Raw genomic sequence first — 25,770 nt, 5'->3', positions numbered from 1 at the left:
GTGAAAAAGAACAAGATGCAGGCGGTAATGATGATGACATTGGGACCTCAACCAGAGCAATAGATGAGACTGAACCAACAAATCGACATTCGATGGGGCAGACGACAGTTGGAAAAGAGCAAAGTGGGAGAACCACTGATGGGAAGGAGGCAGAAAATGTTGGCAACACAAGTGATGGGAAGGACATTTCAGACAGTGTGTACAAGTCAAATGATACCCCAACAATCATCCAAGATGACTCAACAGGTCCCTTTCGAATTGAGCATCCTTTGGATCTGCCACACACACCGAGAAGGTTGCGGTCTTATAGTCGCAAAAGGAAAGGTTAGTGAACAAAAAAACAGTGTCTTGAATTTGATGTACAAGTACTCACAAATTAAATTTATTATGTTGTGTTCAGAAGATAGAAACCTTGATAGTATTTAGTCTGAATTAATAGTTACATTTGAGTTTTGCATATGAATTGAAGAATTCTTAGCTGATCGGTTAAACGTTATTGCAATGTGCTGCCCCATTAAATTTTTGTATAACATGTATACCTAATCATTAGGGTTAATATCAGAAACCTCCCTTGAGGTTTCTTCTAATCACACCTAGCACCCCTCATGTTTTCGAAATCACACTTAGCACCCCTGGAATGACAACTTTGGTATCATTGTCAACCCCTCAATATTTTTGTTCCACTTTTACCCTCCTTGTGAACTCTATTTATGTAACTCACATCCCTTCAACTTTAGTAACACTACAATATCGTGCCTGAACAGCGTAACATGTTTTGAACATTTTGTAATTTTATATAAGCTTCTTGTACATCTTTATAACAGATTGCGTTTCTGTTATTAAGTTTTACAAATAATTCACATAGAGTTATACATTGTTTAAAAAATGTTACATTGATCTGAATGAAGATAAAAAAAAATGTGAATATGGATTGTCAAAATGGCAGCAATAGTTTCAATATGTGGTTGTAGTTGTAAATAAACTTGCTCTTTCATTTTTGTGAAAATGAGGTAGTATAAATAGCTTTTTATGCATCCTAGTTGAATGGAGTTTGTAAGTTATTAATATTGCGATACCCTATTGTCAAGTAGAAATGGCTTGCTGATGCTATATACTCATGAATTTCCATCATCTTTGAATTACTTCTAGATTGTGTTTTATTCACTTAGGAATTGCAATTTTAGCAATGGCACTATGTCCATTGCCAAAAGTTAACGTCACTGGAAACTCCATGACTATTTAATATTAGAGAGTGGGATAGGAACAATTGTTAGATCAACCATCCCTAAATAGTGTAACATTTGTTGAATATTTTATAATTTTATGTAAACTTCTTGTACACCATTACAATAGAAGTGTGATAAGTTGTTAGTATACATATGGGTCCAATATGTAATAATCGTATTTGTGTTAATAAGTTTTATAAATAGTTCAATTAGAGTTACACTTTCTACAAAAAATATTACATAATTACAGAATAGTTTTTCATAATTTAGGGAAAACCTCAAGGGAGGCTTCCGAAATTAACTCTACATAAATAGAGTTCACAAGGAGGGTAAAAGTGGAACAAAAATATTGAGGGGTTGACAATGATACCAAAGTTGTCATTCCAGGGGTACTAAGTGTGATTTCGAAAACATGAGGGGTGCTAGGTGTGATTAGAAGAAACCTCAAGGTAGGTTTCTGATATTAACCCCTAATCATTATTCTGTCAGTGTGAACTACATAACATTTTGATTTTCTGATGTATTGATATCTGCAGCAGTTGTTGAAGATGAGAATGAGCACAGGCCAGCTCGGGCAACGAAGAAAAGCAGCATGCTACGGTCAGCCGAGTACGTTCTGCCTTCGCACGTGACAATCAGCATTTACGACAAAAGGATCGCTGCATTCGCGTGGGAGGTACATAAGAATCCCAAGTAAGGTTCCTATATATTTATCATACGATTATGAGGTTATAATACAGGCACTTAAGGATTTATTGGTGCCACTATTTGTTAAATGCATCCCTCCAGTCCATTCGTAATCAATTCATGCATTTTTATGCTCTTCGAATTGGAATTCAATTTAGTCTAAAATGGTATCAATTGTAACCATAAGATTGTAACATTTCTCCCGAATTACGTTTCTTGAACATCCTTTTTGTAATGAAGAACTAGCATAAGGTAGTAAAATTGATGAATATTAGGGAATGCATGGTTTATTAGCGCTAGTATTTGTTGGCTGAAGTTGAATGTAACGTTATGATAAAGCATTTACTTTTTGTAGAACATGGTTGCTAACAACTGCCAATTTTAAAAGTAACTCTTTGTCTGACTTAATGACAGGGAGACACTCATTCAGATGTTCCAACTTTCTCTAACACGAGATGACCTCAGGACTCTTTGTGATGGCATGCATGTGTCGACTCGGGTTAGGCATATTTTTTCAGCCCGAGAAATAATACATTGTGTTGGTTTGGTAAGGTAAAGCGATACGTTTTCCAAATGGCAGTAACTAAACCCATTCTGTTACTTGGCTGTAACTGTACGCAGGTCATGGACATATTTGCCAGGCATATAAACTGGGGTGGGGAGGCTAGTACAACCAGTAGACTCAAGCGCTATATTGTCGAGCCTATAGCAGTTGTAAGTATTAAAATTATTGTTAGATAATGACTACCATTCAATAAAATATTATCAAAGTTTCACACAAATGCATGTACCAATCTATTACCCGAGTCAGTGAAATTCACCCTAAACATCTATATCCCCTTGTACTGATTGCTAACAGGATGGCATTTTGAATCTTCGAAAATTCGAAACACAACCCGATGACATCCTAACTACTAAGCTTATGAAGTTGTTCAAGATCCGCGGGCCTGATAAAGCGGCTGATCCATCTAAGTGTCAGTTGGTATGGATATAACCTTATCGTAACTATTGATGAGACATGCTATATATTGGCAAGTTATTGGTAAACTACTCTATTATGCTCGTGCTGATGAAATTTTTTTTTATGCTGCAGATTCTTGTTCCTGTCCTCGTAGACAGCTGCTGGTTTGTGTACTCCTTCCATGTCTCACAACGCATAGTGCATCTGCTAGACCCTGACCCACAACAAGCAAAGAGCAAAGATATTACAGTTCTAAAGCGCTTGGTATGAGTGTTTATAGGAGTTGTTCATTAATTTTTATCATACAAATAGTTACTTGACTCTGTTTCATGCAGCAACGTGCCCTCGGACTGATAATGGCAGCTAAATTTGGGATGGAACTTGACTTTGCAACTTTCAAACTCTTAGTTGCTGATGTACCTCATGTGTCACCCGATCGCATGTAAAATATGGGATCTTTCAATACCACCCCGATACCTTACTATTGCAATGTGTACTACAATCACTTTAGTATATTGTCCATATTTCTGAGTCACAATATGTTGATCTGTACAGGTTCGATAGTGGAGTTTTCACGATGACCTTTCTTGAACACTGGAGTGGAAGATTGGCTGTGCGAATTACTGAGGTGTGATCATATTCTATAACTATCTGTTTTTCTACTTGTGGCAATAAAACGGGTAATAAATACCTCAATCCCCGGGTTTACTAATACAAGAGGTGAAATTGTGCAGGAAAATGTTGCGAAATATCGAATTATCTACACCGCGCGGCTTTGTAGTTCGGAGCATAATACAAAGTTTCAGGACACTATTGTCGCCACGGTTGGGAGTAAACAGTAAAAGGTTGCAAGATCATCCTTGTTAAGAATGTAAATTCAGGACTCTTTTTGTATAGTAGCAAAGGATGTTTTTGAAGTAGTAGTTTTTCGACCTGGCCATATTAGCGACGAAATGTGCGTCTTTTTGTAACATACTGTTTATTTATCGGTTTTGGCCATAAAATCTGATTTTAAGTCATGTATTTTGCGTTCTTCGAGTTGCAGTTGTCAGTAATAACATTAGCCGAACATGTATATTTATGTATATTTTCCGTAACTCTATGCCAACTACTTGTAATACGGGCACTATGAAGAGTATGGACAATGAAGACCCATGGCACCAATGCCATTTAGATTGAGGTACGATGAAGAGTATGGACAATGAAAAAAAATTAGTTACATTTTCAAAGCATTAAGATGCATCCATGAAGTCCAAACTTGGTGCGAAGGACGCTGCCCTTCCAAATCTCCCTATTATATGGACCAAAGACACCATTTATTGTCATTAATAACCTCCCTTGTACAAGTATTTTTATAAAAACAAAACGTAACTATATGCTAAGAACTTGTAATACCGACCACAGGCATTAAAGTTTGGAGGTTTTATTATCTGTATCCATTTATTGTCAGTAACTACCACACTTGCTCAAACATAACACTTCTTTGAACAAGGTGTAAAGCCACGTCAAGTACTTGTGCATCAAATATTAAATATGGGGTCAAGATGATAAAGTGTGTGATGAAATAATGTACAGGTAAGGCATAAAGCATGAAAAAATTCTTGTTTTTAACAAATACTGCATGAAAAAACTTTATACACATATAAACGGTATACGGAAGGTCGGAAGCCTCAACCAACGCACATGACCTGCTGAGTTTTTGTTAAGTTCCTTTCATGATAAAAAAAGGGCAAGTTTCCGTAACTGTTTAGTAACTCGCCGTAACACTCATCAAACGTCTCGACACTATCTCCTGTACGCCTTGTACTCAAAGTAGGTGTGAAATCAAATGGACATGATTCCAAGAAAGGATGTTACTCTATAGATTTCAATCCCGTCACCTACTTCCTGGCATGCCTATTTCATAGGTGCAGTAATGCAAAATTTGCGGACATACACAGGAAAGGTTCCAAGTGCAATCGTTGCTGAAGGTGTGTGCATTTTGTATACTCCATAACTCTGTTTGCACATGGTGTAACTCCCGTTCGACAACGTGTAATTGTAGTACAAAATTAGAAGGGTTCCACACATATTGTTAAAAAATGTGGTATAAGATGATATCTAAACTGGACTAATTTTGTTTGGCCGAATATTAGCCATGAACAGCTCGCAAACGTGTCGTTTGATGTCTGAGATGTTTTTGTGTTAGATCCCAGTCAACATGTTACTTATTTCATACTTGCTAATTTCTGAGAAGCATCTTTGCTAGTTTATATCGTCGACAAAAATATATTTTTCACCCTTAATGTTTAAGGTGTTAACCAATTTCATCCCTAAAGTTTCATGCACAACACATTTTATCCTTGTAATTTTATAATTTTGATTAATTTCATCCTTCAAGTTCATAAATACACATTCCATCCTCATAATTTCCTAAATTTGGCAAATTAAGGACAATTGGTAGATTGTCAATCAATTTGAATGGGATAGCGTCACTTAATTAAAGGGCGCAGTTGTACTACAAAATTTCCCACAACAACAAAAGTTTGTTCATCCCCCTTTCATTATCGTTTACACTTTTCATTGTATTCCACTTCACACTTCCCATTTCATACTACTGAAAGGTGGCAATGAACCCGAATACAAAATTTATTATTAGTAGTCTTCCACCCCTCTCAAAGTTGGTGTACAGGACCAGAACAAGAAGACAGCTGCAACATTTATTTTATTGTCTGAATTGATTTGAAATAATTCAGTAGCAGCATGTGACGCATCATGATGCTTCCACATTTGGGACGACATTGCTGTCATGTAAACGATTAGAAACAGCACGTAACACGTATATTCACTGTCGGTACTACAAATCTAACGCTTTGTATGTAACGAAACTTATCTGACATGGTTCAAGCACTGCATGTGAGTCTACAGTCTCTTCTCCCGTGATATACTAGTTGGCTTCATATGCAAAAATGTCGATCTCATTATTTTAATGAGATATTCGAGAATGCCTCGCTACCGAATGTTTTGGGGTTCGAAATGATCATTGTAACTATTCTCAATAGACACTTAATAAAGTGTCTAAGAAATTTAATGTGTCAGTGGGAGGAATTATCGTTTCTGCCAAGGGCAATAGCACAAACAAAAGAAGAGGAAAGTTTCATCGAATATTAACTAGTTGTATTATCACTAGTTGTAACATCAGGGAATATCTAGTTGGAATATTATTCAGTTTTAAATAGAGCAGACGAAAAGTTGCAGATTGCAAATTCATTAGTTATAATTAATTGTAACATACACTCAACTGGTTGTAATGCAATCCGTACATAGTGAAATGTACAGGCCACTGATGTGTAACTCTTTATCCACGTGACCCTTAATATTGGTATACAGGTCATTTCATGACAAAAGCTGCATAATTTGTTTTATTGTCTGAACAGATGTGACACAGTTCAATGGCATGCATTGAACTCTACAGCTTCCACTGCCAGGACGAAATTGTTTGCCCTGGAATGCATTGTCCAGTGATATTTTAGCACATTGTTCTTTGTTGGCGGACTATAAAAGGGCGCGGGTGCAGTAGTATATCCCTCAACAACAAATATTTTTTCGTCCACCTTTCATTACTACACAAACATTTTTCATTTTAAATTACTTCACACTTCTCATATCATTCTACTGAAGGGTGGCAATGAACTCGTGCCTGAAATTTATTATTAGTATTCTTCAACCCGCCTCTAACTTCAATTGCAGTGTCATCAATAGAGGGTTCACACAAAAATCAAGTTCTTGGCTGCCAAATAGCAGCCAGTAGGTTGTACGATGTTCGAGAAGATCTCGCTAATTTAATGAGATGTTCGAGAAGGCCCCGCTACATCAATTGTTTTGGGGTTCGAATCGATCATCTTTATGTTCTCATTAGACACTTACTAAAGTGTCTAATGAAATTTTATGTGTTGGGGGGAGGACTTGTTGTTTGTGCCAAGTGCAATTGCACAAACAAGAGAAGAGGAAAGGTTCATCAGATATTAACTAGTTGTAGTATCACTAGTTGTAATATCAGGAAATTTCTAGTTGTAATATCACTAGTTTTAAGTAGATAAGACGAAAAACTGCCGATTGCAAATTCATTAGTTGTAATGAATTGTAACATATATATAACTAGTTGTAACTCAAAATGGTACATGGCGTAATCAAAATTTGTTGCATTTTAAATATTAGTTACCATACTTTCAAATTACTTGTCCCAACGAAGTATCATGTTCTTCTGTGAAACTGTTACTTATTATGTGGTCACGTGGAACCAAGCCGAACCGCCAATTGTAAGTTCATTTCTGTACTGAAGGAGTACTACATATTGAAGTGCTTGTAGTACTATCTGTAATACTTATCATTAATACAATTATAAACAAATTGTCTAAGTTTTAACATACAAGCAAATGACAAGGTGCCTGTACAAGCACATCAATAAGCGGTAACAGCTTATTAATTTCTTGTAACGTACATATGCTGGTTGCAACTTCTTGTTACACTTGAAAGGTAAGGTGACTGACGTATAACTGGGTATTCACGACCCAATGGTTGTTGGAGTACAGGTCATGATCCAATCGAATTGAACCATTATTCCATCAACACACTATACATTTGACCAAACGTTGAGTCTATTCTCTCGTTAATAGGTGGTTGCCATGGTTTCATCAACTCACCCAGGAGTACTATCCTGTGGAGAACAGCATGAAATGACACAGCAAGCAGTTGGTCAAGTTGCCAGAAGAAACCATTTACTATGCATGGTCTGAAACAGGTGCTCCGTTAAAAATTTCTACCTCTTTTTTTCTCCCACCTTTTTCTTTATCAGTAGATCCTTTCTTTCATCCAACCAAAAAGCAGTAGCTATCAGCATAGTCATGCAATCCACAAACGAAGGATCTCATACAAGCTCACCATCAAATGTTCGGCAAAAAAGACGGAAAGTATCGTTGGGTCCAACAAATGCCATCAGCAAGTACGAAACACCAGACGGGAGGATTTTATATGGTACCAAACGCGAGTTCAAGAATGCTCCGCTTAACACCAACAACTCTCTGGGACTAGCTGGTCACATTTTTAAAAATACCGTCAATAATCATCTACCGTCTGGCTATTCCGTTATGAACCATGAACCCATATGGGAGCCTGTTCGTGAGCGAAGAATGGAATTAGAGGTACTTTGTAGGCTGGCATGGCCTCCGCGTCCCGAGAACAAGGTCGGCGGATCTTATTATAGGACCACAAGCCAATGATGCAAGCGTATTACATAGACTACAACGAGAAGTTATGCAGATGGAGCGTAGGCTTCACAGGTTTCACGAGATCCAAGCCGCAAAAAGACATGGTATTGGAAAACAATTTGATGTTCAGCACATTTTAGCAGATCCCATGCTTATATCCGATCCGGACCTATCTGACTTTACTGAATCAAGCGACGATGACTTTCAAAGGTACATACCCCATTGTCTAATGCATGACGGCGTTCCCAGGTGTTGTATGGGATACAACTGATAACAAGGGATGTAGTTCAATGTTTGTTAGGGTAGCGGTAAAACTATACTCATTATAATCTCTACTCAAACAAATTGCTTACCATATTTGGATATTAATCATGCCTGTTAAACAGTCGTAACTAGTTGTAACGTAACAGTAACATATCCCTAACTGGTTGTAATCCATTGTGTACTGTTCGTTCTTCCTTTTTTGTTGCATTGTAAAACTTCATTTTAACGTTACAAATTAGTTCTCCAAGGAATCATTTTCTTATGCGCACCTATTACCAACATGTGGTCGTGACCTGACTTGACCATAATTTAATTAACCTAAAAACTTGTAATACCAATTGATGTGCCTGTGATATATCATGTCAATGGTGCACTAAATTCGTCAAGCGATGCAAAACAAATGGCCTAAATGATAATGTTTTATAAAAATAGCCCAATAATAATTCGAATTTATCATCATAACAAAATCAAGACAATTTAGACTTTAGATTGTGTTATCCTATATATCGTACCTTTGGCGGTGCGATCTATGCCAATAAATATGTTATTAAGGTATGCAATTGAATGTAGTAGAATGGTATACATATCACGATAACCATTCAACTGTTATGGTCGATTTAGTGAAAAATATCCGATCACAAAAAATACGTTCAATTCTATTGTAAAATTGTTACTTCAATTTTCTACCAACTTTATAATTTTCTAACAATTTTATACAACCCAATACAAACTATTGATGACTACTAACATTAGATGCGATTACAATTGTAATCCATTTGTCTAAATTTGAAAAGAGTGAAACATCAATGGTGCCTGTATAATCTCGTCAATAAGTTGTAACAGCTTATTAACTGCTTGTAACGTACATATGCAGCATTCTCAAGTTGGGATAACCACTTAATGTCTCGTTCAAAATGTATAGTTACACATCATTCATCAACCTCATTTTGGGGGGAGGCGACGTCAACGCGTAGTTGCAATCCCTGTGTGTTATTTCTTCCCTGAAATGCGTAACGATGGCAAATCAGCAAATATTATTAATAAAACATACGATTAATGATATACGATGTCCAAGTCTCCAATTAATAACATTACATAAATATGTGCTGTAACGATAAAAGTTTATCACCTGAGGTGATGGTGCAAATACATGATATGCATCAACATCACAGTGTGTTGAAATTGCCCCACGCTCCTCCTACATTATATAGTATAAGTAATCGACTGTCAACAAATCATTACCAGTGCCTATATTGCTCACTTATAAAGTTAAATTGGACTAGACATTATAACAAAAATGATATATCAGACCATTAAGACATCTCTGATGGAGTTATGCTTGGAAAAAATAGAAAATCTGGGATGCATCCATTCTGTAGGGACACTTGCAGGAGGCCCCTGATTAGCCAAACGGTGGATCTTGAAATAATAAAAAATAATACGTTATTAAAGCGAACATACGTTAACTACATAATTTGCATGATTTGACAGCCTTCGGGAGCCCACCGTTACAATTAAAGAAAAAAAGGTAGCTCTACTACATGAACAAGAAGGTTTTATTTTAACTACTAAATGCATGCATACCGTTTGACTTTCATCGGTATCGGGAGCAACAACATTTGGAGGGTCATTCACTGTCTGACTCATTGAATGCGTCTACAAGTTTCGTATGGGCCAAATCATTGTATAAGACAAACAAAATACATATATCAGGAGGGATGACGGCCGTAACAACATTATCACACAATGTAACATCAATGTAACTATTTATGCTGTTAGAAACATCCAAATAAAAGTAAGAGTCATGTCCATTTTATACTAACCGAAACAGAGTCAGTAGATGAACGGCATCCCATAAACATGTATTCCTCAAATGAAACCGATGTCGGCTCCGATTCTGAGACCTACAGTATTGACACGGCAATAATATTATTTCATAATGAATGTTACCTAAACTTTAGTTAATAGTATAACAATAACTTAGTTTTAGCATAAATGTTCCCCAAGTACCAAAATTTGATCCATACCGTAGTCTGTGTAGTTCTTGATAATCTAGATTTTCTTTTTACTCTGTCAAATTTATCGACCCAACTTCGCATCACTTTACTTTTCTTCCCACCGCCTCGTTTTTTAATGCCTCTTGCGACTACTGCCTCCCCCATTTCATTTACAATTTCAATTTTATCTCGTTCCTCCATATTCAGATTTTTTTGATTTTGCAAAGGTTGCTCTTCACTTTCTGAGAGGAGGAGCTCAACTCTCTTTGACAAATCGGATATGACAGTGATTGCTACTTTGCTGGTGTCCTCCGACATTGCTGCTCGAGTTGCGACCTTAATCATGGCTGGAGCGAGCTCCCGATAACGAGTTGAAATCATGACTTTAGGATCAGCCACAACTTCCTGTCCTCGCCGATCAAAACAATCTCCAGCCCGAGCTCTTTTTGTCCATCGCCTCTTAATGTATTCAGGAGGAATTATTTTTATGCCCACGGTATCAAACACCTTCAACGCGTGCCCACATAAAATGCCTTCATTCTCGTATTTTTTGCAACTGCAACGTACACTTAGATCATTCCGATTGAATACTACTGTTCTTTCAGGTCCTCCATCATACCTCATGACCGCAAACTCCACAAACATCGCTGCATCTTGTTGTCTCAATATAACCATAGCTGTTGACTCGCCATATTCATTTTGGAATGCAACAAATACGGTTGGTGAATACGTCTCTGATGCATGCACAAGCATAGGTGTTTGCCTTAACCCTACCATGGGGAGCTTTTGCCTCATTTCATATTCTGCGATCAGTTCATTATGTCTCTTTTCATCAACCACCCGATTGAAATGTCTAAAGAACTGCACAAGGTCATGATCCAGTTTCAAATGATTTTTAATTGCTGCATTTAGGCTTTCGCTGAGTTGGGTGCTTCGCATTCCCGCGGTCCATCTTTCTTTCATCATGCACCTTGCCCATTTATCACGAATTTTGTACAACCCCGAGAGCCATTCATTATTTTCAAGATTGTGTTTCTTCACCATCGCCTCCCACACCCTATTGAATTGTTCCACTTCTTCAAACTCATACATGCAGGCACCAAACATGTATGGAAGATCACTATTTTCCTTGTAGTGATTGCCAAGATGTTTCATAAAATTACGCCTTATGTGAAACGTACATAGACCGTGAAATGTTTCAGGCATGACAATTGAAAGAGCGGCTGCCATGGCGTGATCTTGGTCGGTTAGTATGGTACTTGGATGTTTTCCGCACATTGCTTCTAAAAATGTACCAAACACCCATTTGAAAGAATCTATCGTCTCATCATACATAAGGGCAGCACCGAATATCACAATTTGCCTATGCTGGTTAAAACCCACAAATACTCCAAGTGGCCGGTATTCTTTATTTGTTTTGTAGGTTGTGTCGAATGTGACTACGTCTCCAAAAAAGTTGTAGTCAATTAACATTCCTGCATCAGCCCAAAAGATATTCGTTATTTGTTCTTCACAGTCCAGCTGTACGGCATGAAAAAAGGATGGATTCTCGAGTGTTTGCTCTTGAAAATAATTCAGCATGCTACCTGCTTCTCCATATTTCAAGCTCCTTTCCCGTCTTGTTCGAAGATATCGTTTAAGATCATCCCGAGTATATCCCACATTACCCATCCCACCTGCTTCCGTTCCCATAAGCTCATGGTTCTGTTTCAATGAAAGCCCAGCATCCTCGCTTATTTCAGCTTGGAATCCTTGAGCCACACTCACTTTTCTTTGTGATGGCATCATGTGAGCACATTGAGCAATGTGCAACTCATGATTATGCTCTAAGACAAGGTCATGCACACGGTACTTCATTGTCCCTCTAAACAACACGATAACCATCTTAGCTCCACACCCTGTTTTCGTCGGCACTCGTGTCCTCTTTGGCATCACATCACCTTCGTACTTGCGTTTCACACCTTCCTTGCAGCAACTATATCTCCTAGACGTGGTCATGCCGTCTTTGTCTTTATTCAGATAGTCTTTACGTACACTGAAACCCATTTTAAAGGCATACTTATTGTAAAACTTGTACGCATCCTCTTCACTGTTGAACTCCATTCCTAATTCAGGGGTCCCATTTTCTGTCAATTTGCTGCAATCCATTACTTCTACTCCTGCCAATTATGCATCAAACACCCTAATTTGCAACATTTCATGAATAGTATGTACATAAACGACAATATAAATGTATATTACCATTTATAATGTGTTATGAATCACACATTACTCGTATACCAAATCCTATTATTACGCTTATCAATATGATTAATGATTCAGATCACCTTACTTTTACTCTAAGACAACGGTATTATCTATGTACAAATACAACTCCATGTACACTAACTTATACGGACTGTAATGTATTGGTCACGCGTTGTAAGTCTATTTGAACTGTATGTACATCCACGCTGGTGATTATATTTTGATTCTAGATTCTTTAGCTTACTGGACCTTATGTCATTCGTTAATGACAACCGCATAAACCAACTCCACATTTTCTACTTTTTCTACATTTTGAGGGCCAAACAAGTACTTTCTACTCATTGTAATATATTTTTTACATCATGTAATTGACTTACAACACAAGGTTCACCCATTTATTATGGACATATGTGTCTTTTCCTCTGTTTCACCCCATTCAACTCTACGCCTCTATTTTATACACACTGTATGGTCAGGAGAGGGGCAAACTAATATTACTCCATGAGCATGGACCAATTACTAGATGCACAATAATTCATATCAATTGTAATACGGTGGCTATAACATGTAACTAATTTACAACAAGATGTATATTCATTCACTTGTTAAATGTGACTTTGTTTCTCTCATCTTTCCCTAATTCCAGTCGATGATTTACTTGAATACATAACCCTACTTTCTACTCATTGTAATATATTTCTTACATCATGTAATTGACTTACAACACAAGGTTCACCCATTTATTATTCACATATGTGTCTTTTCCTCTGCTTCATCTCATTCAACTCTACGCCTCCATTTTACACACACTATATGGTCAGAAGAGGGGCAAACTAATATTGCTCCATGAGCATGGACCAATTACTAAATGCACAGTGATTCATATCAATTGTAATACGGTGGCTATAACATGTAACTAATTTACAACAGGATGTATATTCATTCACTTGTTAAATGTGACTTTGTTTCTCTCATCTTTCCCTAATTCCAGTCGACGGTTTACTTGAATACATAACCCTAGGTCTTCCAAAAACTACTATCCCATTATAGTCCATCACTGAAAAGCTGAATGCTCACACAAACACAGATACGGTACACACATACAAATACAGTACAACTTCACTATTCTTCTATCATCTTCATATTATGTCTTCAGTGACTCTAATTTCATCCTTCCTTTAACAGATGTGCATTTGGGTGACAAATTATTGGCCACAATTACTGACATGGTTCAGTCATGTTACCTTGGTCTGCTAATACGCTTCACGTTTCACCGAAGTCGGAGACGTAGCTGCTTCTGCTATTAAGTTGAAGGACAAAATCTGGTTTCGTGAGATGCTGAATTTCCTCTATTTGCTTCTACCTTACCGCCGCTCTTGCACGCATTCAGAATACATACAACACTCTTATACCCAATTGGAGACCACAACTGCTTCTGTTATTCAATTTTACGGACAAACTTTGGCTTCATCTCTGTTTGCTTCTTCCATGCCGCCTGCCTCTCCACCCATTTTTCTGTCAATTGCTACTTTCATCAGAGTAGGCTACACCCACTTCACCTAGAAACACCCAGTAGGTTGAATCCCACCTGAACATCAGCTTTCTGCCTTCAGTGAGTGGTTGGTCAGAGTAGATTACCTTCACAATTTAATTATTTGGCTTCCCTCAGTTTTGTTTTCTGCGGTTAATTCAAAATTTCAACTTGAATTTCAAAAATCAATTCTCTTCCGTTTGCTCCGTCTGCTCCCGTTTGGAAGTCAACATTTTTTTATTTGGAACGGCATCGTTTTTGTGCCCTGCTTCAGCCTTGCTGACTTGGCTCATTTGTCTCCTCACGTTTTTTATTGTGAGGAGACCGTTCAGGAGCGGTCGTCTGAGGACCGCTCCTGCCCCGTATCCGCTAATTAATGCATCAAAACGCTGTAGATGACAATGGCAGCTTGCTCAACATCCACACTTCTATCAATACCTATCCGACAACGACTTTGATATATTTTATTCCGACAATGACTTTGACATCTTTTATGATACGGAACGAGAAAACCCGGTTAGTAACCCAGCATACGCATTCATTGATAATTGTTTAGGTTTCTTAATTAAGAAGCTAAGTATTATATAATGGTTGAAAATTGTTTAGTATTATATAATTGTTTAGGTTTCTTAATTACGATTTTTTAATGTGGAACAGAAGTTCTTTGGAAATACACAATTAGACATTTAGTGTGTGAATAGTGGAAGACAGCATCTAGGTCTAGAGGTTTTTTCTCTTTTAAATTTTTTGGATTTACTCGACTTGATTTTCATGTTACCATCAATTGAGACTTACAAGAAAAAAACAAAAGACTATTCTGCAAAACATTAATGGATCTGATGTTGTTGGAAAGTTAAAACGTTAAAACGTCGAATATACTCAAATTATTCAATACTCCATTCAATTCCGGGGCCCCAAAAATTATAAAGAGGAAAAGAACGAGTGAACCACTTTTCTAAACCTGATCTTGATATTTTCAAGTGAACTAATTAGCTTCTCATCAGATATCTTTTTATTCTTTTATCGAATACACTAGTCATCATAATATTGTTTGTGTTTTTCATTAAAAAAGATCATTTCTTATAACTTTTTTTTGTTCATCATGCATCACCATAATGATGTGGCTCTAAATTTACAATATAAGTTATATATTAATAGACTCATTACCTGACTGATTTTCCTTTTGTTTTCTTTTCTTTTTTCGAGGTTAAAGTTTTCAATTGTAAATCTATGTTGGACTGCTTAAAAGAAATAATCAAAAGTCTAGACTAGACTCCCTTAAGGAGGAAAAAACGAAAAAAAACCTAGTTTGGTACTTTGATATGGTTAGTGAAAGGCCACATCCAGGTTGGCAGATCAATTAATTTTCTTGAATTTGATTTGCTACATATTTTCCTGTATTTTATGTTACAGCATGTAACTCTGGTAATAAGGACTAGTTCTGAAAGAGATATTCAATAAATTAATTTTGGCCTATTCAATAAATTAATAAGGCCTAATTAATAAGGTCCTATCCTCTTTGCCAAGTAAAGTGCCCCTTCTCCGTTTCCTACATATATCCGGCTTCTTTTTTATAATTCACTCAGTCAATGTGTAACAAGTATGCTCCATCTTCAGATTTTGGCAGTTGTGTTTTCTCTAATCCCAATTTTCTTCTTCGTTCTCGCGATCACACCTAGTACTTTTTTCGGTGACCATTGTCGGAGATATGGTGATCCTACCTTCAACTCCAAAAACACCAGCAGTGACCGTCGCCCATCCACTTGCGGGGGCACCGACATCAATTTAAAGTGCCCGTTTCAATTTAGTGGTGATGATTTGTGCCCTGAACCTTATGTTATTGAATTCTCTTGTGAAAACAATCGCAGTGTTCTATCCTTGAGTGTTGGTTCCTATCCGGAGATACAACAGTATAACTTTTCTGTGGAGTTAAACAGTATTGATTATGAGCAACGGACACTTCGTATATTTGATCCTGGGGTGCAAAAGAATAACTGTTCTACTCTGCCAGTCTACCCATTCAAGCCATACAACCAATACTATCAAAATCCATACAACGAATACTACTTTTCTGGGAAGACAGTTCCCGATACTGGTTGGTTGGTCTTTGTGAGCTGTAAAAATCCGGTGAAATCGAAATATCATCCTCTTTACGTAGACACTGCTTCCTGTAATGTCACTGCAAATCATTTTTCAAAAATGAAAGCTCCACCCGGTTATTATAGCTATGTTGTGGTTGGTGAAAGCGTGGTGGCATCTGATATTGAAGAGTCGTGCACCATCTATAAGACAGCTGCTGCAGACCTGCGGTGTCTCCCTAATGTAACAGCAGGAGATATTTCGTTTCAAGACATCCACAATCTTCTGTCTAATGGCCATGAGCTCAAATGGTACGGAGGCCTGGACATCAGGAGATCCCTTTTTTGTAAGTACACTGATTTGAAGATTTATTAACATCTTGATTGATGATTGATTATGATAGATCTTTTAAAAAGTATTCAATACTACTGCTTGAAACTATGTTTTTGGGGAATTAATGACAAATTACCGTATATTGGAAGATTTTAAGTTAAGATGTACTGCTATTCATCTTTCTTTCTTTCTTTTTTTAATTATAGAACAACCAAATCTTGTTGATGAGCACAACCGTTTATTTTAAATTTCATGCATCATATAAGTCTTAATGTTCAAAATATAATTGATTAATGCATTTGAGTTGTGGATCTCAAATTCTCCTTTTAATGGTGCTTGTGCTTTCTACAACCAGCTGGCTTGGCGACTCATCTTTCCCAAAAGTGAACGGAGAGTATATGTGAAATTGGGTTGAGTCAACTCTGGGTAGGGGTCCCTTTCATTTTCTAGAGTCAAGTAGATTTCTTTTCTTAATTTTTATTTGATCCAATCCAAAATTCAATACATCATTCATGTAATGAATTGCATTATCAAATATCACTACTTTGTGCGAGACCTTGCTATCTAATAAATGCGCATACTTGATTATTTTACGTATTACATTAACTAAAGAGCATTAAGGCTATTTATTAAGATCTTATTCTGTGAGTCAAAAACGTGGGGCAGGTACATTTTTTGTTTGGTGTCCACAATCAATAGCAATAAATAGAATGAAAAATTCATGTGCAAAATAATATAATGTAAATATATGCAAGAAATATAATATTGGTACACTATTGCCTCTGCCCCAATTCCCTCTAGGTCATTTGTTTCATTTAGAAACTGATGAAGTGACTTTTTTTTTTTCTTTTTTCCTTTTGTTTTTGGTTTAGGTCTGGAGGTGTTTAGGCTAGGTTCCTCTTCATTGTACTAGGGAGAATTTCTATCTATTACACATCAATAAAATGAGTTTAAAAATTATTCTAAAAAATCAACACTGTTCATAATGGATTTTATCACTTTTGTTAGTTATACATAAAATTTCATATGCAGTTGACTAAGCTTTGCCAACTAATTAATCATTACCAACTTCTTTTTTTTTTTTTTATAATTTTGACCTATTTTCACCATTCAAATATTTTTGACATATTGAAAGCCAAAAAATTGTCAACAGAACATAATTTTTGAAGTATTTTGATTTAGAGATCAAAAAGAAAAGTAATGACATAATCAGATGATTTTATAGGGGGAGGGTTGTATTAGATGATAAGGTAGGAGAGGTTGTAGTAATTGCTTTCAAAATGAAATACTTATAAATATTATGCATTAGATTTGATAATCTTGAATGAAGGTGCAAACATTTTTTACACCAATCAACCTTTAATATGAAAACTAATATTGGTGGTTTAATTGATTTTGCTGAAGTTTTGTGGAGGTCATACTATAAAAAAATTTTCAGTGAAACTTGTATTTCTTGGAAGTGAATTTGCTAAATCTTTGGAAATATTTTAGTGGAATCACTGCAGTATAGGTTTCGTTTTGTGATTAGTTGTTTTCTTCTTTGCAATCTTGCAAGTTTGGAATTGAGGCATCGTTGAAATGCTTATAGGTGAGATTCGTCCATGGTGGGAATATGATACGTAGTCTTACTTTTTTTTTTCTTCTCACTATATTTGGTTTGTGTGGATGACAAATGAAAATTGGTTAGTGATTGTCAGTTTTATGAATGATTATGAGAGTAAAATACGTTATGCAATAGGATACGTAGAATTGTGGGAATTCATAATGGTGAGTTTCTCAAATTCGTAAGTGTCAGACGTGATTTGGCATATGTAGATGTGATTTTGCATGGGTGATTATTATCCGTTATTTAAAATTTTGGAGTTTTGGTTTTGTGGGTTAGTGGGTCACGTAAATTGGAAAGTGAGAAAGGATAAGGAGAAGGGATTACTAAATTAAGATAAATCTAAAATTATAATAAAAAGGGATTTAGATTTCTCATGCCTGTGGAGGCTCTTCGTCGAAAACCTGTTCTCTAATACATGTAGATATAGATATTTTTTTATATATAATCTTACCTACCTTTTCTTCTACTTATTTACTTTCTCTAATTAATCTTATATTTTTAAAAATATAACACCTAAAATATATTTTAACTTGTGCCCTATAAGCACCTCTTAGACAAACCGTATGAAATTTGACTTGAGTTAACTCTGGGTAAGCCCCTTTCATTTTCCAGCTTCAAGTAGATTTCTTAATTTTATTTGATCCTGGCAAAAATTCAATGCATCATTCATGTAACGAATTGCATGTCCACAATCAATAGCAACTAATAAAATATACTTAAGACAAACTGTTATACTTCTTACAACATTTGATGTCCACAATCAATAGCAACTAATAAAATACAGAATTCATGTGTACAATAATACTGATGATGTGGATTTTTTCTTTTTCTTTTTCTTTTTTTCTTTTTTTTTTTTGGGAATCAGAATACCAGAAACCTACTGCTGTTTTGTCTTTATTTGTTGCTGCAAATCTTTTTTAGCAAACCAAAAAAATATAGGAACATGGTCAAATTAGAAAAGTTGGATTTTTAAAAAGCTTATTTGTGTTATGATCCCAACAAACATATGAATTATTGAATTCTTACTTTAAGCCATGCAAAACAAACATACTTTGAATTTATTGTCATAGTAATTTGAAACTTGCACGCATATGAGTGTGAAATATATAGCTGTAATTAATAAAAGTTGATTTTTAAGCATCCAATTGGACATTGACGTTGCCTTCTGTACGTAGGCGATGGAGCTCTCATATTGGTAGATGTCTACAGTCTCCTCGGCCCATATGTCCCAAATGGACGTCAGTAATTTTATTTCTTTGATTTACAGAAAAACCATTTTTTAATCAATCAGATTCTTTCTATTTCAATATTTCCATTATAATCCTTTAACTTTTCTTTTATAAGCAGATCACTTTAATATTGGTGGCTTAATTTCGAGTAAGGCATCTGATTTATAGTTGAAAAGACATACACTAGAAGTCAATCTTAGCTAAGTCTTATTGTTCTCTTCTTCTATTTCAGTTCTGCTTATTGCAGCAAAACATGTCATTGGCATTATCCTCTTGTTTGCTTTCCTCCTTTATCGGTGTCATCGCAGGCATTTATCGAGGTATGATACAATAGAAGATTTCCTACAAAGAAACAACATTAGGTACTCATACAAAGAAATAAAGACAATGACAAAAAATTTTGAGGAGAAACTAGGTGAAGGAGGCTATGGTTTGGTTTACAAAGGCAAATTGCGCAGTGGAGGGACAGTTGCTGTCAAGATGCTGAACAAATCAAAAGCTAATGGCCAAGAATTCATCAATGAAGTTTCGACTATTGGAAGAATACACCATGTGAATGTGGTTCAGTTAGTGGGATTTTGTGTTACTGCCTCAAAACATGCTCTAGTGTATGATTACATGCCAAATGGCTCTCTGGACAAGTTAATTTTCTCAAATTGTCAGAATGGTTCTCCATTGAGTTGGAAACAAGTTTGTGAGATTGCAAAGGGGATTGCTCGTGGCATCGAATACTTGCATCATGGGTGTGATATGCAAATTCTGCATTTTGATATTAAGCCGCATAACGTCTTACTCGATGACAACTTTGTTCCAAAAGTTTCGGACTTTGGACTTGCAAAACTTTACCCGATGCAAAAGAGTATTGCAACTCTTACTGCTGCGAGAGGAACTTTAGGTTACATGGCCCCGGAGTTGTTCTATAAAAAGATTGGAAGAGTCTCACATAAGACAGACGTTTACAGCTATGGAATGTTACTAATGGAGATGGCAGGAAGGAGGAGAAATGTGGATGCGCATGCTGAGCATTCTAGTCAAATATACTTCCCTTCATGGATATATGACAAATTCGATCAGGTGGAGGAAATGGAAATCGGCGATCATGCAACTGAAGAAGAAAAGACAATTACAAGAAAATTGATTTTGATTGCCTTGTGGTGCATACAGATGACACCTGAGGATCGTCCTTCAATGAGAGAAGTCTTAAAAATACTTGAAGGTGATGCTATTGGCCTAAAGTTGCCTCCTAAACCGTCGTTTTACCCTCCAGATTCACCCATATCCATGCAAAGAAGCAGCGATAGTAGTTCTTCTGATGAGTCAACGGTGCCCCTATGTAGCTCTGTTGCTTTAGAAATAGAGCAGATGGATGACTAAGTAGAATTCGTGCATTCAGTGAAATCTTTGTCTAGTGGATTTGTCTTTCAAACTCTCAAATATGCCACCTAGTAACAGATAGCATGGCAAACTGAAATATCAGTTTGGTATCAATAAGCTCAAGGGTAGCTCCTTGATATATGCTTCATATATAATAGTAATACCAGCATCAATCTTTGAGTTTAACTTAATAATTTCTACAATTGAGCTCCAATCCATATTTTTTTCTTAAACTATTATGTTATCTAAAACAGCGAGCAGCATATCTAAATATTTCCTCCAAATTCGTAAGATCGATCCTTTCCAATAGTGTTGCTGTTACTGGTCAAATTGTTAGTTTGACATAGCCTTGTGAATGCTTTATCTAGTGGATTTTTCCTTTGAAACATGTCGTTCCATTTCATCAACGTGCAGAATAAGACATTTCCTGGATCCTACCTGCTTGAGTAAGTGGAGGCGAATGCTACACGGTCTAGCTGATATACTTTTCAAATAATCATGAAGAAGAGAACTAGTGTTTCTTCTTGTTGGTTCAGTTATTTAAGTTGAGGTTTTGTACGTAAGAAGCATCACGACATTGGCACCTTCTCTTGAGTTATGGATTGCTACTGTCATTGTCTCTGAGTTCATATGATTTGATTACAAAAAGTCAGTCATTGTGCCTAAGCTTTCAAGGGGAGTGGAGAGGAAAATGGAATTGCTTTGTGTCATAATGATAAACGGTTCTGAAAAGATCTAAACTTCAGTTTTCCAATAAACGTTTCTTGATATGTGTTGCACGAATACAACATTTTTAAAAGTTTTAATCTTAGAGAAAGAGATGACATATTAGGCTTGCGAATGAGGGGTGTAGGAGTACTCCTAAAACAAATGTCTCAGGAGAAGGACTAAAGAGATATTTTGGAGAGAAATAGTAGGAAGGGTTAGGAAGAGTAAAGTGAGGTCCAACTCAAAATTCTTCCAATATAAACACTTGCTCAAATTATTAATTAGTCCCCCAACTTCTAAACTTAATCACATAAACCTCCAAGATTATATAACCTTCACTAATTAACCCATGAAATAAAGTTAACGTGATCATGAGGATTACACTTATGCTGCAAATATTTGGAGAGAAGTGTGCAGAGTTCGAATTTGGCATACAGAGGAGCATATGCTTTGAATATTAAAATATTGTGTTAGGAAAAATTTTCTTGATTAAAAATTCAGGTCGTCTCTTGCATTTTCTGTCTATCATATATGGGAAGAGAAAAACAAGAGAATTTTCACTAAGGAAGAAAAAGCTTCTCCTATCATCTTGCAACCGATCAGCACTGATAGCTTCTTGGAAGAATATTAAACTGACAAAGTATTAGCTTCTTGGGTGTTGATTGGCCTTTTGCTACTTATTTCAAAGGAGGTGGATTATCACTCATCCAAGCTTGTCTTTGATATATTAAATCTGATCATGGTCCTTGATCTTTTAAATCTTGTGTTAAGATGTTATTTAGCTTAAGTTTTGGCTTGATTTCAAGATGTGCAAGTGGTTGTGATGATCATTGGATGAAATAAACAAGTTAGGGTTTGATTAATTTCTGTCTACACTTGTTGTTTAGTTGTATATGTTGAATATAAGTTTATATAAGGGGCTTTGGTAGTGATTGGAATAAGAAATTTGAGAAAGTTTCATTGAAGATCAACAAATTCCAGATTTCTGGAAAATTTCCCCCCTTTCTGTCCGTTTTTGTTGCTCCATGTTAGAGGCTGAAATGGCCTTAGGTCAAAACATAAAAGTTGTAGAGAATGGTATTTTATAGTTTTCCACAAAATTTCAACTCAATCGGAGCAACGTAGCTTGTGAAAAGATGAAAATACCCTCGCTGATCTAGGTCACTTTCCAGAGTTCCGTGTGGACAGTTCAGTCCTTTTTGGTTGAGTTATTCACTATAATCCGTTTGGATTTAGTCATTTGTTAAAACATAAAAGTTTTAGTGCCTTGTCTCAGCTTTGTAACGCCGCTAAGAACGTCTTAAACGGACCTCGGTAGACTGAGATATGGTCATTTGAGTGCAGTGCGGTTGATTAGCAGAATAGTTGAAACCAGGTTATATGGATTGGGAATTTGATCAGGTTACACTGGAAATTAGACTAAGTACTCTTCATGAAAGTTGTAGGCCTTTGTCTTAGCTTCAAAATGGTATAAGCTGTGTATCAATCTGATAAGCGTAGCCTCGGATATGTTATTTCCGCAAAGCCCGTCAAATCAGTCTTTTGTAATTGCATTTCCGCACTTGATACTAGCTTAATCTTTGTTCGTGTGTTGTTGTGAGCCTATGGAATGGCTATTGAACTGAATTTGTGTTCTGGACTTGTTTTGTGTATAATGTTGGGTTGGATTGAGTAAGAATGAAGCCATAAATGGCTGGAAATTATAACAAGCTCTGTTTTCTGCTGTATCAATAAAATGAATACCGCTTTCGGGTATTATTTGAGGCAGCTGTGTTGGAGGCAGCTACACCTCTCATTTAGTGAGTGCGACATTAAAAATTTATGTGTTTTTTCTGCACAAAATTTATAGATTTAGCAAACTCCTCTCACTACGCGTTCACCCCCACAAAAAAAAAATCCCAATATTCTGCCAAAGCAAGGAGGTATGTTTTGCAGTACGCGTTCACCCTCAAGCATATAAATTGGAAAATTTTAACAAAATTTTTTTGTATCCAGTTATCCATGCACTTAGCTGATAAGCTTCTTCGTCTTCTTCTTCTTCTTCTTCTTTTTTTTGGTTAAGGCGTGTAATAATAAAGTTTTGGGTGGATCCAACTTTAATTATTATTGCAGTCAGACATGTATCGAGGCCACAAATCAAATTCTTACTAATTACTTTTTTTTTTGTGGACATAGGATATCTTGTCCAAACTAATCTCCTGCAGCTGTGCAGAGTTTGCCCAAAACGCACAACATGTTACCAGTAAGGGTCGATCTGAAGACCTCGAATAACTACCCGAAAGCGGTTATCATACGAGCTGCCTAACAAAACAAATGAAGGTAATAAGGGGACAATTTTCTTTTTTTTTTAATACAAAAATAACAACAAAAGGAGTTGACCCAAAAAAATAACAAAGTATAACAACTTGATTTTGTCAATAATAATAATTATTATAATAATAATAGCAACAACTTCAGTGCTCAATGGTCTAACTGATAGACTTATCAAAGTTTCTTCTGGTTCCTTCTTTCTTATGGTTCAGTCTTTTAAGCCATGGTTTTGCCTTGTGTTGAAGAATTCAACTATTTAAGAGCCATCATGGCATTTAGTAACGGCTATTATCCCACATAAGAAGAGGTAGTTTAACCATCAGCCACAATACAGTACACATGTAAAATATATCATTGATTACCTCTACTTTATTCATCAATTTCTTCTTTTTGTTTCTTGCATTTGCAGAACATTGGGAGCTATTAATACACAAGACTTTCAGTTGACATTAACCTCTAGCATCTTATTCTAACTCAGAGATCATTGCCAATCCTGAAGCCAAATGTCTTCTATGCAAGCTTGGAGTACTTGGATTCATGGGATCTGTTGAGGTGAAAGGACTTGGTGGAAGACTCGGACTTTCTCCATTTCCTTCAAGCATCTGAAGAACGAAGGTTATTGAAGGACGATCCACAGGGTTCCACTGAATGCACCAAAGTCCCACAATTGCCAATTTTTTGGCAATGACATCCTCTCCATCTTCCTCAACTTGGATTCTCAAGTCTTCCCCTTGAACCATCCGTCCGTAGATCCATTCGGGATAGTACACTTGGCTAACTGATAGGGTATAATTTGTTAATAATTTTATTATTGATTTCCCCTTCTATCGCTGACAAATATTGTGTTAGTTGCTGATATTTACTCATATTTGGTATTTGGAATCAATTTCAGGAGTGAAGCAAAAAATTACCAAAAAGGAGGGACTTGTATGAAAAAATGCAGACTTCTAAGGGCTTTAACCTTTGAGCCCTTGAATTGGTGGGGACCACAAGCTAGTGCAAGGCATTTAGTCATTTGGGCTTTTCAAAGAAAGCAACGTAGAGAGATTTGGAACAACAAGTACTTTGGAGGCTTTGTCCACATGTGTGGGGACCACAGGGAAATAGCTTTTAAGCATCTTTCTTTTGGCTTTATAAGTAGTGAACGTACAGAAGGAAGGGACGAACGGCTTTTTACCTCTAATTTTTAGTCTTTTAGTTTAGTTTTAGTTTTCTCTTTCTTTTGACTGGCCTCTGACACACGCCAGGTGTTCGACAAAATTCCCCAACGGGAAAAACACCATTTATTCCTTGCTTTCTAGTAAAAAAACCGCAATGCCTTTGCAATCCAATAATTCGTGTGGTGATTTAATTATGCGGCGTGGCTAAACCTTTCATCTAGTCAAGGGTCAACTCGACGGCGCAGTCCCGAAAATCTGTGAGATCTAATTAGTTTTCACGCGTTCCTTAATTTATTAATATTTGCACATTGTCTGCTTGCATTCTCATGGGATTATTTTATTAATTGGATGTCAAGGGCCCGATGTTCAATGTGATTTATTAATCTCGTGCCAATTTAGTCAATTAAATCCGTAATTGTTTGATTGATTAATATTAGTGGCAACTGGTGTATTCACACACTAGGGGAACGTGCGATCTAATTTAAATAACTCTCGTAGCGTGTTATTGATTAGGGCTAGGTTTTTCTAGTCATTAGTGCAATTGGGAAATTAGTTCCTATGGTCGTACTTAGGAGTATTTTCTGGTTAGGGGTGATCAATGGTTGTACCTTGGTTATCAATAATTTAAGGAAAAATTGGTTGTCAGAGTTCATCGGCAACTATAACTAGTCTATTAATAAATTAAGTGAACCTCTCTTGCATCAATGATCGGATAAGTGGACTGTGCCTGAGTAGTTGCATCCTTGGCTAGAATTTATTCATTCTTGATTTAACTCCTGCTATATTTGTGCTAGTTAATTATTTATTTATTT

The 25,770-nt window shown here is 36.3% G+C and overlaps 2 protein-coding genes across 4 annotated transcripts; one reads left to right on the top strand and one right to left on the bottom strand.

Moving 5' to 3' along the window:
* Positions 1-10,514: 10,514 nt before the first annotated feature.
* On the bottom strand, positions 10,515-12,529 carry LOC140010610 (protein FAR1-RELATED SEQUENCE 5-like). Its single transcript, XM_072057910.1, has 2 exons — positions 10,621-12,529; positions 10,515-10,537 (listed from the first exon to the last, which is right to left on the bottom strand). The coding sequence occupies exons 1-2, from the start codon at positions 12,527-12,529 to the stop codon at positions 10,515-10,517; spliced, it is 1,932 nt and encodes a 643-aa protein (XP_071914011.1).
* A 3,158-nt stretch (positions 12,530-15,687) lies between these two features.
* On the top strand, positions 15,688-20,974 carry LOC113700051 (LEAF RUST 10 DISEASE-RESISTANCE LOCUS RECEPTOR-LIKE PROTEIN KINASE-like 2.2). Of its 3 annotated transcripts, XM_027220484.2 has the most exons (4): positions 15,688-16,584; positions 19,353-19,415; positions 19,525-19,554; positions 19,639-20,974. In XM_027220484.2, exons 1-4 carry the CDS (start codon positions 15,762-15,764, stop codon positions 20,778-20,780), a joined length of 2,058 nt encoding a protein of 685 aa, XP_027076285.1. In that variant the 5' UTR covers positions 15,688-15,761; the 3' UTR covers positions 20,781-20,974. The 3 variants fall into 3 exon arrangements, with proteins under 3 accessions (XP_027076285.1, XP_071912643.1, XP_027076287.1); XM_072056542.1 differs by lacking the exon at positions 19,525-19,554; XM_027220486.2 differs by lacking the exons at positions 19,353-19,415; positions 19,525-19,554 and having other exon boundaries at positions 15,689-16,584.
* Positions 20,975-25,770: the final 4,796 nt, after the last annotated feature.

Source organism: Coffea arabica, chromosome 7c, assembly GCF_036785885.1.
Source record: "Coffea arabica cultivar ET-39 chromosome 7c, Coffea Arabica ET-39 HiFi, whole genome shotgun sequence".
NCBI classification, from domain to species: Eukaryota; Viridiplantae; Streptophyta; class Magnoliopsida; order Gentianales; family Rubiaceae; genus Coffea; species Coffea arabica.
This window is presented reverse-complemented; position numbering and strand designations above follow the sequence as displayed.

Bases quoted from the DNA above. Each gene is read 5' to 3' on its own strand.
- LOC140010610 (XM_072057910.1), bottom strand. From the start codon at position 12,529: ATGGATTGCAGCAAATTGACAGAAAATGGGACCCCTGAATTAGGAATG. The intron at 10,538-10,620 runs GTGAAGAGCAAC...GAAATGGGGGAG, and splicing joins TGAGCTCCTCCTCTCAGAAA to GCAGTAGTCGCAAGAGGCAT.
- LOC113700051 (XM_027220484.2), top strand. From the start codon at position 15,762: ATGCTCCATCTTCAGATTTTGGCAGTTGTGTTTTCTCTAATCCCAATT. The intron at 19,416-19,524 runs GTCAGTAATTTT...TTTTATAAGCAG, and splicing joins CCCATATGTCCCAAATGGAC to ATCACTTTAATATTGGTGGC. The intron at 19,555-19,638 runs GTAAGGCATCTG...CTTCTATTTCAG, and splicing joins TATTGGTGGCTTAATTTCGA to TTCTGCTTATTGCAGCAAAA.